Source organism: Ursus arctos, unplaced genomic scaffold, assembly GCF_023065955.2.
Source record: "Ursus arctos isolate Adak ecotype North America unplaced genomic scaffold, UrsArc2.0 scaffold_37, whole genome shotgun sequence".
Classification (NCBI taxonomy): domain Eukaryota; kingdom Metazoa; phylum Chordata; class Mammalia; order Carnivora; family Ursidae; genus Ursus; species Ursus arctos.
Window position 1 is genome coordinate 3,369,124 of NW_026623053.1, and position 17,071 is coordinate 3,386,194.

Below are 17,071 nucleotides of genomic sequence, written 5' to 3' on the forward strand. Positions count from 1 at the left end.
ACCTTTTTCTTCTTCTGTTCAGATCTTAGCTATTTGATTTTTTTTTTAAAGACTTTATTTATTTATTCAACAGAGATAGAGACAGCCAGCGAGAGAGAGAACACAAGCAGGGGGAGTGGGAGAGGAAGAAGCAGGCTCATAGTGAAGGAGCCCGATGCGGGGCTCGATCCCATAACGCCGGGATCACACCCTGAGCCGAAGGCAGACGCTCAACCGCTGTGCCACCCAGGCGCCCCAGATCTTAGCTATTTGAATGGCTTATCCATCAAGTTGCAGATTTTATTATTTACAGGAACCTACAGGAATCACTCCAGACAAAAGAGATATGTGTGTCTCTCTCTCTTAAGATGGTCTTCTATTGTCCTGTATCCAATACCTTACGTAGTGAGGGTGCATTTACTTATGCGTTTTCCTCACAGTAGCTGGTACAACGCCTTACATATGGAAGTTTCTCGATTGCTTGACTATAAACATCTTCTGCTCATTAACCGCTCTAACTACTCTGTCCCCTTCACGGGCTGTCACTGTCATCTCATTACATGTCTCTCCACTAGGTCCAAAAGCTTATTCAACCCTTCTGAGCTACACAAAGATGCCTTTCAACTTATTTTTTTTTAAGATTTTATTTATTTATCTATTTATTTATTTATAGAGAGAACACGCACAAGCAGGGGGAGGAGAGAGGGAGAGGGAGAGAGAGAATCCCAAGCAGATTCCATGCTGAGCATGGAGCCTGACTCAGGACGCGATCCCACAACCCTGAGATCATGACCTGAGCCCAAATCAAAGAGTCGGATGTTTAACCGACTGAGCCACCCAGGTGCCCCCACTTTCAACTTTTATAATTTATGGAAAGGTGACTGCCCGACGTGAGAAATAAAATTACGAAATAATTTTTAAAAAAGATGAACGTGATTTTTGAACCGTGATAAAAACAAATTTACGTCGATATAATTTGCTACACATGGAGCGATGTTCATAGCCACAATCGTGTTGTCTGGTGAGGAAGCAGTTCATTGAAATAGTTACAATGAGTATGATTTTCATAAAGACAATGGAGCCGTTCCAGAGTTTTCTAAAGGAAAGCAAGGGGGAGTTCAGCAGACCGGGGAGCAGACTAGCAGAAGCACCCACTGAGTCCAGCAATTCGTGCTGTTCTTGTCCTTTTCCACCTGGGCAACTCGGAGCCATGTGTTCCCGGAGCCTGGATAAACAGGTGCGGAAACCGTGACAGATTGCATAGTGGCCTCTAAGCGCAAGGCTTCGGGATGGCAGGACTCTGGAAACCTGCCCAACTTGTCACTCTACGCCTGATCAGCGAGTCTGAATGTAAAACCCACAGAAAAGAACACGTGTTATAAAGTCAAGAGGTGCAAAGCCTGAAAGGAAGAGAGAAAGCAGAGGCCGCGATAGGGTACAAAAGGGAGATGTGTGTTGGGGGCACAATCTGGGCAAGAGAAGAGAACATGGACGTTGGATGAGAAAGGGATAGGAGGGGAAAGGTGTCAGAAGGGGAGCAGGAAGAGTGGTCACTCTCAAGAGTCCATCCTTCCGACATTGCTCTTGAGTCCCCACTCCTGCCGATTCTTCCTCTGAGAGGCCCTGCTCCTGTGGCCAGGAGGGGTGTTTAATGGGATGGGTCTGAGGGCTCAGCTCATGTTCCCGGAAAGGAGAACATGGAGTTCTTAGAACAGCCTGAGCTGGGGAAAGAGGGAGCAAACCAAGCAGCATAGCCTGGAGCTTTCATGCCTCGGGCTCTGCCAACCAGGCCCTGTTCTTTGACCATATGTAGGACAAGCCCCAGGGCCAACTCGGGCCCCCAGTGAGATACCAAACTCAAAGTCCTAAGGGCCAGAATTGACTGAGTTGAGTCTTTTACATAAAGGATGTATGAGAGGAGGGAGGAGTGTCATCAGTGAACTAAAGAAATCAAATGTGCAGAGAACCTGAAAACTAGAATGGGGTTTAGTTCCAGTTCTCCAGAGAGACAGCAAATGTACCAATTTGTTCTCCCAGGAGGAGTGCACGAGAATGTCCCCTTTCCTGTACCTATGACACCACTATGTTATTATTTTAATCTTATTTCTGCTGATTGGGCAGGTAAAAAATGATATCACATTGTTTTTATTTGTATTACCTTTAGTAGGAGGGGGGGAACATCTCCAAATGTTTAATGACTCTTTATTTCCTCTTCTGTTAATTTTCTGTCTGTGTCCCTGGCTTATTTTTCTGTAGGTGTATTCATCTTCATCTTATTAAATAGACCACTCTCTTTATATGTGAAAGACATCAGCCCTTTGTCAGCCATCTATACTGCAGATGTTTTTCTTCAGTGGAGTTTAACACAGTGCCCAGATCTAATCATAATGGAAACAGTAATAATATTTCTCAAAACAATCCTGTGAGGTGGGGTTTTTATTAGGGAGCATTTCACCATTTTCTTTCTGTATCATTCCGGGCAAGTTTGCCTTCTCCTAGGAAATAAAGGTGAAGGGCCACCAGCGAGGCCTCTGGAATCAGACCCTCCTTGTTTGCTCCGGGGGGACTGCACATTTGAAGAAGAAACTGAAGCGCGAAGACTGTAGGTGACGGACAAAGTCACGCACACGGCGTGTCCTCACAGTGCTTCCGTTTCTTCCTCACGGAAGTGGGATGATGATAACCTATCTCATGGAGGTTGTTCTGGGAATAAAAAAGCAATATATACATTCTAGACCAGTGCCTGGCACTTTATAAGCACTCAATTGTTGTTACTAATTATTGTTATTACCTATTAATCATCCCTGTGGTCATTTATCATATGTGATCTTGAAAAAGTTTAACATATCAATAAACAGGAAGGTTTAGGGATTTTTTTTTAAGATTTTATTTATTTATTTGACAGAGAGAGAGACAGCCAGCAAGAGAGGGAACACAAGCAGGGGGAGTGGGAGAGGAAGAAGCAGGCTCCTAGCGGAGGAGCCTGATGTGGGGCTCGATCTCAGGACCCCAGGATCACACCCTGAGCCAAAGGCAGACGCTTAACAACTGAGCCACCCAGGTCCCCCAGGTTTAGGGATTTAAAACAGCCATCTTGGGGCGCCTGGGTGGCACAGCGGTTGGGCGTCTGCCTTCGGCTCAGGGCGTGATCCCGGCGTTATGGGATCGAGCCCCACATCAGGCTCCTCCGCTGGGAGCCTGCTTCTTCCTCTCCCACTTCCCCTGCTTGTGTTCCCTCTCTCGCTGGCTGTCTCTATCTCTGTCGAATAAATAAATAAAATCTTAAAAAAAAAAAAAAACAGCCATCTTATCCACAACCTGCTAGTTTTCGGGTTGCCAGCAATGCATTCCATGTGTGTGACCCTTCTTCTAACAAGTGGGCTACTCTCGTGTTTTTGGAAACATGAGTCCCTGTTAGAAGGCGGATGTGCTTGCCCCCAGGTGCATCCCAGGGCCAGGGAGCTATTCTGGAACACTCTGTATGAGGGGGATGCTCTCTGAGTTAATGACCTGTTTCACCCTAGTGCTGTCCTCAAAAGCTCTGAGTACATAGGCAGCAACCTTTTTTCTGTCCCTGGGACTAGAATTAGAATGTTCTGTAACTAGAAAGAAAGTTCATCTAATCTAGTAGGGTTCAAGCTTGGAACCACATCAGCAAACCTAACACTTGTAAAAATCCCACACGCTATAATCCTATCTCTGAGCTATCGAACCCAAATCTCCTGGACTGGGGCTCAGGGATTTGTATTTAATAATAGCTCCTAAAGTTAGTACATTTTTAGGGTAGAGCTCAGCTAACAGAACAAAATCTCAAAATGCAGTGCATTTAAAAATATACATGTTTATTTCTCTCTCATTTAATAGTCCCAAAGTAAGCAGTCCAGATTGGCAAGATAACTGCCTCGCACAGGTATCCAGGCGCATGCCTTCCTTCCCTTTCGCTGTTCAGCCCGTCCCTAGAACGCTATGATCATCTGAGTGATTACAGTTGAGTCACACCCATGTCCATTTGGGGATCTAGCTGATGGGAAGAAAAAAAATCACAGAGGAGGCCAGTCCAATGTCACAAGACCTGGATGCTGAAGTGGCTCGTATCACGTCAGCTCGGAGAACCTTGGAAAAGAAGTCTCGCTGGGAAGCCCCGTGCCTCACCGGACCGCTTCAACTTGAGACCAAGGAGGGCGGCTGGGGCGGGCAACCTGAAATGATTCTGGTGCATACCAAGGTCTAAGAACCCAGATCTAATCCAACCTCTGCATTGTGTAGATAAGGAAATTGAATCCTAGTGGTGTGGAATGACTCGGGGGGCGGGGGGCATGAGTCAGTGAAGCGTATGAGAACTTACCTGTAAAGTCACGAAGGCTCTCCTTACTTCCGCACCATCCGGGGCCCTTGGAGCCGGGGACTTGTTTCACTTTGGAATTGTTGGTTAAAGGGAATTTAGTGCATTTTATGTTGGAAAAGCAGAGGGAACGGTTGGAAGTAAGAAGGGCACTTCTCTTATGCTAAATAGCCCTCTTAGTATCCCTGTCTCAAACCTCTTTATCACTACGTTCCCAATGTCCTCTCTCTATCTGACTCTCCCTCCATGGGCCTTGTGATTAGATCTGTCTCCTTTATCCCCTCCTTTCATCCTCCCTAATGTTTCTTTGTCCCTATAGGGAGGTGACACATATCTACTCTCAGGTAACTTTCTAGCAAGTGCAAGAGACACTTGTTGGGCTCCTCCTAGCCAGGGAGCTTCTGTGATTGAGTGGACTGGGGTGATAGAATGAGGAAGGGAAGACTTCCTAGTCTATCAGGACCAGCCCACCAACAGAGTGAAGACAAGGACGCAAGTTCTGTGGGCTGTGAAGACAGCAGCCTCAAAGCAATAGAGCCTGGGCTGTGCTGGGGTCGTGCTAGGTAAGATGACAATTGGGCATGAGTGGCGTTGAGAGCCAGCCTGAGAAATTTAGGTGTAAAACCACAAGAAAAAAAAATTCCTCCAGCCCTCTATGGTTTGGGAGCCGAGAAGGGACATTATGAAGACTTAGTGCCTTAAAAACTGAAATCCCTTACTTATTGCCATCATGAAGGACATTAGGATGCACATCATGTCATAGGGGTGACAGGGAAATGCTAGTACTCAGGAGCCCTGACACTCAATGGCACCCCCATGTCTGACATCTTTCAGACTTCATAGCATGATGATCGGATAGATCCTGGGAGCTCCGGATTCCTTCAGAGAAGTGGAAAGTTTGGTCTTAATTAAAACTCTTTAGAGGATATTCCTGGCCTAGAAAGGGGTATCTATTCTGGGTCTTTGCTCTTCTCTCCTGGTGAAGGAAGAAATCTGTACTAAATTCTGAACGAGGCTGGATGTGCTTTTTCTTACATATAACCAAAAAACTCTGCCGGAGTCTGAGTAGTTATTGTCTCTGGGGCTGCCATGTGCATCACCTAGAGCTGGACTCTACAGTAGGCCTCTGCTGAAGGAAAGAAGTTACTCCAATTGGAACCAAGTTTGAACCAAGAGGAGACCCTCTGGATGCCCTGCTAATGATAGAGCCTACTCCATGTCTGGTGAATGGGTGGTAGCAGCAGGCTTGCTACAAAGAACTATCCCTGGAATGGAACTCAGTGACCATATCTCCCTGCCAGCGCCCTGGGATCTCCCCCTACAGAGAAGAAAACTTTGGGCCCCAAGCATTTCCCTCTATCACCTTCTCCCCTGGCTGCCAAGAGAAAATGGAGTGCTGACTACACACCTATTTGGCCAAGCCCATAGTGACTGTTAATTTAAGCAGCCACCATACTGACAAGGAAAACCCAGCTGAAAGATACAAAAATATCTGCCCTTGATTCCACACACTGGTTGATTGTCAGAGTGTGGCAGTATTAATACAATGAGGGTTCTGCACAAAATGTGAAAAACGTTAGGAAAATTGATGTCTAAAGAGTGATGCACAGTAAGAAAAGTGTTACAGTGACGTAACATTTGTTTACATGCCTTTATTTGCAATCAGGACATTAAAAAAGAGTGGTCTCAGGATGGAGGGAGGATGTAAGATGAGGGAGCAGGAAAGTGGAAGCACACATTAATGAACAAGATCAGTGCCCATACTTTGTGTAGAGTGTTGAACCATAAAAACTTATACATAAACAATTCGTAGTGAAAAAAATCCAATACAACATCATAAACGAGATTGAAGACTAAGCCTGCCCAGCACTTGGCAGAGACGTCCTATTTGCCATCTTTCTACCTGCTCTGTTCCTCCGTGGCCTGCCATCCTCGGGAAATCGAGACTACGCTGAGTAGAAATGGCAGTAAGAGCTTTACCACTCCATCTGTAGCAACCATTGGGCCCGAGCTGTTGACTGAGGGCAAAGGCCAAGCAAAAAGCACCATTTTCCTCTGGAATCTTCTGGAGGACAGGCAGACACTGTTAGACGGGTGGGTGTTCACATTTGGTGCATCGATGCACACACTTATTTGAAAAGAACAGTGATAACAATATTTCCGATGCTCATTCACTATTTCTCTGAATAGTCTCAGTGGCAGTACAATTAACTTTCAGTTATCAATATGGGTTTTGGGCCTTTTCTCCTTAATTTTGTCAAGTTGGGTGGACTACTTTTTGGCTTTATAGCTGAGTTAAGATGGAATTCAGTTTAATTCAGAGAAAGTGTGTGTGTTTGTGTGTGTGTGAGAGAGAGAGAGTGTGTGTGTATCTGTACTCCAGGATCAATTATAAATTTTAATCGAATTCTCCACAATTTGGGATTTTTTCATTCCTCCAGTTAGTATAGATAAGCAAGAGTTTACTATAGTGCTGAAAGGGTAGAGTCAGATAATAGAAGGAAATAAACAATAATAAGAACAAATATGTCCTTTAGTTAGACTCTGGTCTCAAAGCCCAGTGGGATTTACAGCTTAGAGCCACTAACCAACCAGCTCATCAGAGAATGACCTGTCAGCACTGCCAGTATTTTCTTTAATGAGGTATCACTGTGGTATTGGCACCTGGGGAATTGTTTGCCCACAGCGAGCTGGCACATAGTGGTGTCCAGTTCTGGGCTCCTAGAGCAGTTTATGCCGAGATTCTGTCCACACTTGCAGCTGGAGGCTTTGGGGGCCCCGTGAATGACTCCCATGGAACCATGGATGAAGTTATAGCTTAACTTGCGTGACCCATTAGCTTCTGAAACTTTTCTCCGGACCACCATGTCATTGCGATACTCTTTGTCATTACCTGGACCGTTTCCTTTGGCGAAGCTATAATGTAATCTTCTAAATGTCAATAATGAGGAAGACAGAATATCCTTGGACATACTGAGGCTGGTGTTTTTATATAACAGAGTCAAGTTCATTAATACCTCAATAGTCTGTTTGCCTTGGTCACTGTTTCCCATGTCATATTGCTTCTCTCCCCCTGAGAATTCTTCTTTAATTCTCTCCATTAGGCTTTCTGAAGCTCCTGCAAGAACCAAACCCAGGCTGAGTAGCAGCAGAGAGAAGGTCTCCATCTCAGATCTAGGGTAATCTCTTCTGCAGTAGAAATAAAAAAAAAAAAGTAAAGGATGAAAATAAGGAGAATGTTAATGAGATCGTTCTTTTTTCCTTATGGCCGTTAGTCCAGGATTGACTCTGACATGTACGCTCGGGCTCCTTCAATGGAGGGATGGCGGCATGAAAAGATAATCAGCTGGAGAATCTGCAGACCCAGCTTCAAGTGCCCCCTACCTACTCATAAACAATTTACTCTGCTCCCTCTAACCTCAGTTTCCCCATGTGAAAAAAAAGAAAGAAAGGTGAGACTTAGACTTATATAAGAGAATGTGTGTAAAGTGACCCAAACCAAGTAGGTATCTCTCTCCCTTTTCCCCTTGTCTATAATCTCACTGGAGGGTCTGTAACCCACATCGTGGTCACCATAACCTCACCCAACACATTCCTTATTACTGCCGGGCTCCTACAGCCTCACACAGACCTTGGCACATGGCAGCCATTTGAAAACATCTCTCATTCCTTTTCCCACCCATTCTCAGTCATGGAATTTCTCTTTACCAGTTCCTTTGGCAAGTGGGTCCTGAAGAGAAAGTGGGTCCAGCTTGTTCCCCGGCAAGAAGTGAAAGTGTATTTGTTTCCTGGAAGTTTCTGTTATTGGTCTAGCTGAGGGAAGGAGGGGCAAGAAAGGGGTAGGTAGGATTGCATGAGACAGAAGGAGGGGACAGCATGGAAACAAGGATGTTCAGAGACCTTCATAAAGTGTGCCTTTGGCTGCCAGAATCCCCGTGACACGTGGGCAACATCACTGTTTCTTCTTCTGTGGAATCTTCCCTGTTTATACTTTAACCCAGAGTGATTTGTTTTTCGCCTTTTTGAAACCCTACAGAGTAGATTACATCGCACTTCATTTTATATGTTTTTTTATTTTGCAAGTTGGTTAGTATATGTAATTCTTTTCTCCCTCTTTTTAAGTATGAAAATTCCTTGAGCCTGGAACTTAGTTTCTGCTTCTTTTTAATCTGTACAGAATCAAACACCGAACTACATATATGGTAGTTTCTCGACATGTGTTAACAACATAACATGGCTTGACTGGTGTACAAAATCTTTCACTCGAGATCAACGCTGGTAAATTCATAATGAAAACCTCAGAAAGAATGGTTATTTAGGGTGATAATTCTTTCTCTTGCTCTAGAAAGAATTTCTTTTGCTCCCGCCTCTAAGAGCGTCTTTCCCTTGTATTTCCCGCATTATCCCTCTTCCCTCCTAACCCCCGCTCCTTATCCCTCCGGTTCCTTGGATACACTGCTTTTCTAAAAACAGCGCTTGCAATGACACTATTTCAAAAGCCTTGAAATATTTCCATTCCCTGCTGGAGGTAATCTAATCCCCTGAGGCCACTTAGTCAAGGCTCTTCCTGATCTAATCTCACCCTGCTTCTCAAGGCTTTCTCCCATTATTTTGGTGCACAACCCTGCTGCAGTCACATCAGCGTGACCCACCCTTCTCTGCATGCACCCTATTCTGTCTCTCCATTTTTGGTCCTTTCTGGAAGCCTACTCTTTTCTGCCTCTTGAAATCCTTCAGAGCCCAATTCAGATCATATTCTTTCTTTAACACATTTTTCACTGCTTAAATTTACCAGATCCATTGTTCACTTCCCTGATCTTCTTATCACTCATTTCTTTTGTTATTATTATTGACGTATAATTGACAGGCGATGTCATGGTAGTTTTAGATATGCAACATATTGATTCTATAATTCTATATAATCTTTCACTTCTTATACCACTCATTTGACATGAACACAAGTAGACTTTGTATTTTTTATTATACTTAATTTTAAAATGTTCTGTGGGTGAAATTAGAGCAAAGACCAAGTACTGAGAATAGATAAGCCTTAATAATTGGGTTGATTGATTATTGATAGATGATTAGGAATTAATGATGTATTCATATGTGTGGCTTGAGCACAGACTTGCTGCGAGTTGAAGGGAGTAGGGAAGAAGGCTTTAGATTTTTTCCTAAATATCCTCTACTGTCAACATCAGTAGTGAGGTGATAATAGAAAAACAGAAAGACAATGAAGAGAAAAATGAAAAGGAAGAACAGTGCACAGATTCTGCACTGAAACTACTTTTCTGAAACATCTTTTTCAAGTGCACAGAATTCACAGCTACCTGGGTTTGATCTGGGCTGCTAGGTGCCCATTAAAAAAAAAGAAATGCTCTCTCCAACTACAAATGTCTAATACATCGCAATTCATTTGAATTGGGTCTTGATCCCTATTGACTGAAAATATTCTGAGAATAGATTTCGCTGGAGAGTCTCAGTTACTTACACCTTAATGGGAATGCATTTATCTGCAAGGTTTTGTTTCTACTTAGAAGGAGGAAGGTTAAGGAAGGAAAAAAGAGCCAATAAAGCCTAGGGAGAGGGGCGGGAAAAGGAATCAGAATTCAGAACACAGAAACAGGGACATTAAATAGACATATTTCAGCTACTTTAAAATTTTGCTTAAGAAATGTTGCTGCTGCAGGTCAGATGCTAGGGACCACTTGATCCCGCCCAGCATCTGAGGGCGCTGCTTCCTTGGGGACATCCAAACATCCACGAAGACAACAGTGACAGTGGAACTCCCCCGGAGAAATGGGTCATAAGCCAGCCTTGCTACTTACAAGGCTGCAAAGTGTCCTTTACTCACAATTGTAAATATCCCCCTCCCTGAATCGAATCAGTCAGTTAGAACTTGATGCTTGCAAAGGACAGAGTTAACAACTAGCATAGGTGTACCTCCTGTTTTGATCTGACCTTGAACTAAGTCCAAATAAATAATGCAACAGTTGAAGTCTCTCAACTGAAAAGATGAGAACAGAAAGGGCCCTCTAAAGCTTTGGCATTGCCTGTGCCCGCTCTAGCTCGCTGTGTTTCTGGCTCTCACAGGATGGAAATGCCATAGCTCAGAATTAGTGACCCCATAATCCGGCGCTTAGCTGCCAATTACCCATTATTTCTCACGACCCCTCTGTACTAACCCTCCCCTCCAACGAGGAGAGATGGAATTGTAGAGTAACAGGCCTGGCAACCTCAAAGACTAGCTAGTCCAAGCCCCTCGCTTCCCAGGTGTGCGGACTAACGCTCGGAGAACGGGACTTAATGAAATCCCCGGAAAGAGGAGCCTCTCCTTCTCCTCATTCTCTCCCCTCGCCCTCTAACTCTAAGGACGCCCTGCCCACAGCTGGATGTGGGGGAGCTAAACAGCCAGCTCAGCTGTAAGATCTAAAAGGGGAAAGGAGGAGTCTGGAGGCAAGTTCTCTGTTCCTTCTGGGGATGCAAGAGGAGGGGCACTGAGCTCTGAGAGTCTCAATCCCATCCTGGAAATCCTGGTTCTCTTCCTTCCACGGTCTTTAAGGGACATGGTTTCGGACCAGTCGGGCAATCCTTCTGCTCTCCCTTTGCCTTTCTTTCAAGGCACAGAGGCAGCTGCTGATGGGAACAGGTGCAGTTTGAGTCACACATGGCATCTTTAGAGAAGACCCTAATCGACTATTCCAAGTGCCTCGACACCTACGGTCAAGTCTGGGAGTACAGCGCGATGGGAGGAGACACTCACTCCAGGTACAAAACTTAAGGGGGGGTACCAAAAAGCCCATGCAACAGTTAAAAATCTTTTTTTTTTTTAAAGATTTTATTTATTTATTTGACAGAGATAGAGACAGCCAGCGAGAGAGGGAACACAAGCAGGGGGAGTGGGAGAGGAAGAAGCAGGCTCCCAGCGGAGGAGCCTGATGTGGGGCTCGATCCCAGAACGCCGGGATCACGCCCTGAGCCGAAGGCAAACGCTTAACCGCTGTGCCACCCAGGCGCCCCAACAGTTAAAAATCTTAATTTAATGCAAAATAATCTCTGATCAAGAAACATCAAAATGTCACATCATAGGATCTGTCCCCGTACTGGCGCAATTCCCTAACACCCTAAATCCACCCCTGTCAGACTGGGTCTTGACTTAAAACTTTGATATTTAATTCATCAGAGATTTTTGCATTAATTTCGATTTTTAAAAAAAATGTGTGTATATAAATTACTGGGGCTTGAATTTTGAACCTGAAGTGAGCACCTCGCTCACTTTACCCAAATCTCGGTTCTACCTCGGATTCACTTTTGGCTCTCAACAAATGACCCCAAAAAAAGGGACAACAAATTAAAACACATGCTTATGATTTAATTCAGTAGAGGGTTTTTATTATTATTATTACAGCAGAATAAGAAGATTCCAGCTCAGCAATACTGGAAGCATAAATGGCTCCCCAGTTCGCTCAAGGCATTACCCCCGGTCCACAGTTCAGGTGTGCCTCGGGGAGAGTGAGTACCCCTGAGAGAGGAAAGAGAGGATCTCAGGCCCCGGTCTCAACTTATTCAACGTATCCCTGGAGACTAACTGGCCCCATGTCATCACAAGTGACGACAACGAACCCCTGCATAGAGGACATGCGGTACCTGCAGGCCGGGTATCTGGTGCCCCCAACGAGCTGGCACACTGTCATTTTGAACTTGGTCATACTCTGGAAACATAAAGTGGAAGAACGGTTCTGACAAATCCTCTTTTTGGAAGAGGCGCAGACCCTATTGATATTTCGAGGCCTCTCGTGGATGAAGACATGCTCCTTCTTGCAGGTGTTGTCAGGTCCCCTGATGACTCTTTGTAAGACCATACGGTTGCAGTACCTTACGGGAATGTCACTCTGAGGGTAGTCCACGTGCAGCTGCTCCATGGTTGACACTTCTCCTTCCTCATTCAGCTCGTTCTCCCAGAACAGAAGCATCAGGAAAATGATCACCATTAGGGTCATGAGGGGTAAGAGTCCCTTCACATCCTCTGCTCTAACTCCTACCGAGTAAGAAGAGACAGGACATAGCCGAGGGTAAGTAATCGGATTCCTCCAGCCCCGGCCCCTGATTTGCTCCCCCACCCCTGGGATATTTTACTTCCTTCTCTCTGCTGGTTAAAATCTCACGTGAGGGGCGCCTGGGTGGCTCAGTCGGTTAAGCGTCTGCCTTCTGCTCAGGTCATGATCCCAGGGGCCTGGGATCGCATCGGGGCTCCCTACTCAGTGGGGAGCCTGCTTCCCCCTCTCCCACTCCCCCTGCTTGTGCTCTGCCTCTGTCAAATACATAAATAAAATCTTTTAAAAAATAAAATAAAATCTCATGTGACCCTGCAAGCTCCAGAAAGCGCTTTCGGACCATTTCAGCTGTCCGCATTTGGCCTTGAACTGTTCTCTGACCATTCCGTTGGGTTGTGTTTGTTTTGCTTCTGCAAGCTCCTTGAGAGCTCCTGTTTCTCCTGAATCCGTCAGCGTGCTCACCACAGCGCCGAGCATGTAGAAAGGGTGCTCCAAAGTACCCGTGCCTGATTATTTCTTCCTATTGCCGAATGACTTCCTTCCCCGTAATTGTCTCAACACTGATTCCATCCAATTCCACATGCTTTCAGCCCTGTCTGCTAATCTGCTCTTCCCGGTTCTTCCCCATCTCTCCTACTAGGCTAGCTCCTCTCACCTTTTGTTTTTGCAGTGGCTCTCACAGGTAACATATCCTTGTGATCATGGGTCTGAGAAAGTCCTTTGTGTCTGGCTGTTCCTTGACAATAACGGGCAGGGAGCAGTTGAGGGTGGGGAGGGCCAAAGTATAAAGAGCAGAAAGGGAGGAGCCTGTGGGGAGTTGCTGGGGTGCCATTGGGAAGGACGACAAGTCACCTTCAGAGGGAGAGTTGCGTAAGGCAGGTCCTGAATGTATCCCATTAAAAAGGCGTGGACTTTCCCAAACGTTTATTAAAGTCCTGATGTGTGTCAGACACAGTATCCTCTGTTTTCCAGATTTGCGGCCAGTCCTTACTACAAACCCGTGACGTAGCAATTACCCCCATTTCATTAAAGAAGAGATGACTTGCAGAAAGCGTCAGGTGGAGAGGGGAGATGGCAAGAGTAATGAGTCTCACCCTCTCAACACTTCACACTTGAACGCCAAGTTCTAACAAGTGTCATTCTCACGGGGTGTCTAGGACAGGACAGAAACTATTCCCCAATGTTAGCATTAGCCTTGATAAAGCCCTCGGCTGCTGGGGGAATATGGCAAAGTTTCCCAAACCCTGCTGAACACTGGAATCCCCTGGGCATTTCTCAATGCCACCTTAAGACATTCTGCTTTAACTGGTGTTGGGTGTGACCTGCATCTGAGATTAGTAAAAGCTCCCCCAGTGATTCTAACATGGAGCAAAATTTGGGAAGCACCGGCCTATGGTACTCTTGGGAAACTGACATGGGGAACTAGCAGCCGAGGGTTTGGGGAAAGACAGTGTCTTAAGGCATTGAGAAAATAGAAGACTTTTGTTGCTATCATCTCCTGGTCATTTGATATAGAAATGGGAAAATGGCCTTAATTTTACTACTTCTTGCCCTGAAATGATTTCTCTTTTGGAGAGACAGCTACCTAGTCTGTACACATCGGTATCTTTCTAACTGGTAAGAAGAAAGCGATTTGGGGATGGAAAATACTAGAAAAGCCTTCAAAGAACGGGTCACTTTCTATATACCAACAATAAAAGCGTAATTCCAGAGCATGAAAATGAACAACCAGGAGGTTATTATTTACTTTCCCAAATGTGCGTAATGGGTACCCTTTCAGAATTCAAACCGTCCGTTTGGGATACGTGTTGCTCCGCGCCACCAAGATGTAAATGCATAATTAACTTTTTCTAGTGAACAAATTTTGATTTGCACACTATCTGCAGAAACATCTCTACTGTATAAAGAGAAATATATATTGTAGCATGTTCCGCATATCCTGCTGAAACTTCCAAGTAGCTGAATTACAGATATAGTTATGTTGACAAACAGGAAGGCAACGTTTGTTACAAACTTTATCCTCAACTGAGGCAGCTGGACCTATCTGTATATTTCAGAGAATGACTCTGCAGAAATTGAGCTGAGCCCGGGTTCACATGTTCAATAGTGTTGGCAGCCTGGGAGGAAACACTTGTAATACCTAAAACCAATTAAGAGCTAACATCTATATGGGACTTACTCGTGTCAGCAATAAAAAAGAAACTTCAGGGGCGCCTGGGCGTCGGGTAAGCGTCTGCCTTCAGCTCAGGTCATGATCTCAGGGTCCTGGGATTGAGCTCCACATGGGGCTCCCTGCTCAGTGGGGAGTCTGCTTCTCCGTCACCCTCTGCCTGCCACTCCCCGTGCTTGTACTCTCTCTGTGTCAAATAAATAAATAAAATCTTTAAAAAAGTAAACTTCAGAGCAGAAAAAAACTGTTAAAAACGTAGAAAAGCCAATTTGAGAAGAGAAAGCCAAAATGGGTGATGAACAATGAGCAACTTCATTAGTAATCAAATAAGTGGAAACTAAGATAACCAAGAGATATCAACTTATAACCATCAGATAATCAAAAATTAGAAAATCTTACAAGTTGGGCGCCTGGGTAGCGCAGTCGTTGGGCGTCTGCCTTCGGCTCAGGGTGTGATTCCAGCGTTCTGGGATCGAGCCCCGCATCAGGCTCCTCCACTGTGAGCCTGCTTCTTCCTCTCCCACTCCCCCTGCTTGTGTTCCCTCTCTCACTGGCTGTCTCTGTCACATAAATAAATAAAATCTTTAAAAAAAAAAAAAAAGAAAGAAAGAAAATCTTAAAAGTGCTGGCAAAAACGTTAGTGGGCATGAAAATCGGTGCGGTGATACAGGAAAATAATCTGGAAGTATTTGATTGAATTAAGAATGGGTATGCCCTGAGCCCTTGTGAGTTCTTCCAGGTGGAGCACACGGAGGGGTGCTCATCACGGCGTGACTGGCGGCAGAACAGTGGTCCCCATGAAGGGAATGGATGAGTAAAGAAGCGTTGGATACATAAAATAAAATAGTATAAAGCAGTTTCAAATAATGCACTAGATTTCCAAGTGGCAACATGGATAGAACTCGAAAACGTGGTACTGTGTGAAAAACAGTAAGAAACAGAATGAAAAGTCTTTCCAGTTTATTTAAATTCAAAACATACATGCTTCAAAATAAGACAACGCATTTTCCAAGGACACACAATATCTAAATAGGATGGAAGAACACGGATTTAAATACTATCGCACAGGTGCTGGGAGGGTGAGAGAAATAGAAGCAGGCATAAGGAATAAAAGGGGAAATAATAAAATTATAATAAAATAAAAGAGAGGCCTAGCATGGGCCATAAATGGACTAGGACAAAGTCAATTCTGTGTGTCTGGAAAGGGGAAGGAGGGAGGAAGGAAAGAAGGAAAGATGGAGGGAAGGTGGCAGGAGGAGGAGGGGGAGGAAGAAGAGGAAAGGAAGGAGTTGGGGGGAAGGGAGGGAGTGAGATGAGGAGGAGGAGGAGTGGAAAGGGGGGAGGGGAGGAAGATGAAAAAGAGGAAGAAGGAAAGGAAGGAAAGGGAGGGAGCACCTGGGTCTGTTTTCAGATGCCCGCACTTGTCCTAAAACTCCTCCCCACACCCAGATCCCCCTTTGCTGAGCCTTAGGACAACGCGCAGGGGACTACAGGAGCCACATAGCTGCCAGAAACTAAAATTCGTGTCAGGCTGTAAAACATCATTAGCAATTCCCCTAATTACTCATTTTGTCAAATGAACAAGCTGCCTTGCAGGGTGGCTGGGGAGCTACCCAGCCTCAGCATCCGGGGATAGCAGGCAGTGGTCTCGGAGTGACAGCAGAGGAAGGGGACACTTACTCTGGGTGCCTCCAGCTGCACGTACGAGGTTGCACTATGTTGAGGCCCCACGTGGAGGGGACGCTTGGATAGCGAGAAATGCTCCAAGAGCTCCCCGCTTGCAGCTCTCCTGCAGAAACCGGGAGGTTGTTCGCGTCCTACGGCTGTGCTTGGCCATCCTAGCGAGGCTTCTGCAATCGCCCGAAGCCGTGCTCGACTGGAGGCAACGTAGCAGATGGCATTTTCCAAAACTGGCCACAAAATATTTTCCGTTCCACGTTCTCTTCCGGAATCTTGACACTCCCCTATTAAGAGGTAGCGTCCATGTCCTTTCCTGAGAGCTGGGGTGGGCCCGTGCGCCTGCTCCCCGCAATGCAGCAGGGTGCAAGGGATCCTTCGAGACCAGGTCATCCAGCTTCTGCCCGGCGGTGGCTCTCCCGGGCGCTCGCGCCGCGTGCCTTCAGCCGCTGTGTATGAAGTCTGGCAACGCGGAGGCCGCCACCGGCAGATGCCACCCGGACAGAAAGAGATGCGAGGTTGCCCCCCTGCCCCAGTTCCCGGATGCTCGAGGCTTCTCAGCGCAGGTGCCAGACTGCTGAGTGGAAAACCCCACGCAACCGACCAGCTCCAGCCGCCGTGTGAATAAGAACAGGCCAGACCTCCAGGACGCACTGCGCAGCTGAGCTCAGTCGGCCTCCAGAGTCAGGATGCTCGGAACAGCTCTTGTTTCCAGGCACCGTTTTACGGCGATTGTAAAGCAGCGGTAGAGAAGCAGAAGAGAGGGCTCCCCACTTGCTAAATCTCCCGAAGCAAATCCAATCCCACTAAGGTTAAGTAAGTAGCAGATACCACCGAAGTTTTTTGGAT

The 17,071-nt window shown here is 45.8% G+C and overlaps 2 protein-coding genes across 2 annotated transcripts; both read right to left on the reverse strand.

Annotated features, from left to right (window-relative positions):
• Window positions 1-6,888: 6,888 nt before the first annotated feature.
• Window positions 6,889-7,488, reverse strand: RNASE11 (ribonuclease A family member 11 (inactive)). Its single transcript, XM_026490536.2, has one exon. It carries the CDS (start codon window positions 7,486-7,488, stop codon window positions 6,889-6,891), a length of 600 nt encoding a protein of 199 aa, XP_026346321.1.
• A 4,203-nt stretch (window positions 7,489-11,691) lies between these two features.
• Window positions 11,692-15,121, reverse strand: RNASE12 (ribonuclease A family member 12 (inactive)). Its single transcript, XM_026490541.4, has 3 exons — window positions 14,945-15,121; window positions 13,031-14,732; window positions 11,692-12,359 (listed from the first exon to the last, which is right to left on the reverse strand). The coding sequence occupies exons 2-3, from the start codon at window positions 13,062-13,064 to the stop codon at window positions 11,884-11,886; spliced, it is 510 nt and encodes a 169-aa protein (XP_026346326.3). The 5' UTR covers window positions 13,065-14,732; window positions 14,945-15,121; the 3' UTR covers window positions 11,692-11,883.
• Window positions 15,122-17,071: the final 1,950 nt, after the last annotated feature.

What these genes read in the sequence shown, in the direction of transcription:
- RNASE11 (XM_026490536.2), bottom strand. Translation starts at nt 7,488, where the DNA reads ATGGAGACCTTCTCTCTGCTGCTACTCAGCCTGGGTTTGGTTCTTGCA.
- RNASE12 (XM_026490541.4), bottom strand. Translation starts at nt 13,064, where the DNA reads ATGTTACCTGTGAGAGCCACTGCAAAAACAAAAG. An exon ending in AGCCACTGCAAAAACAAAAG is followed by an intron (nt 12,360 to 13,030) that starts GTGAGAGGAGCT and finishes CTTACTCGGTAG; the next exon opens with GAGTTAGAGCAGAGGATGTG.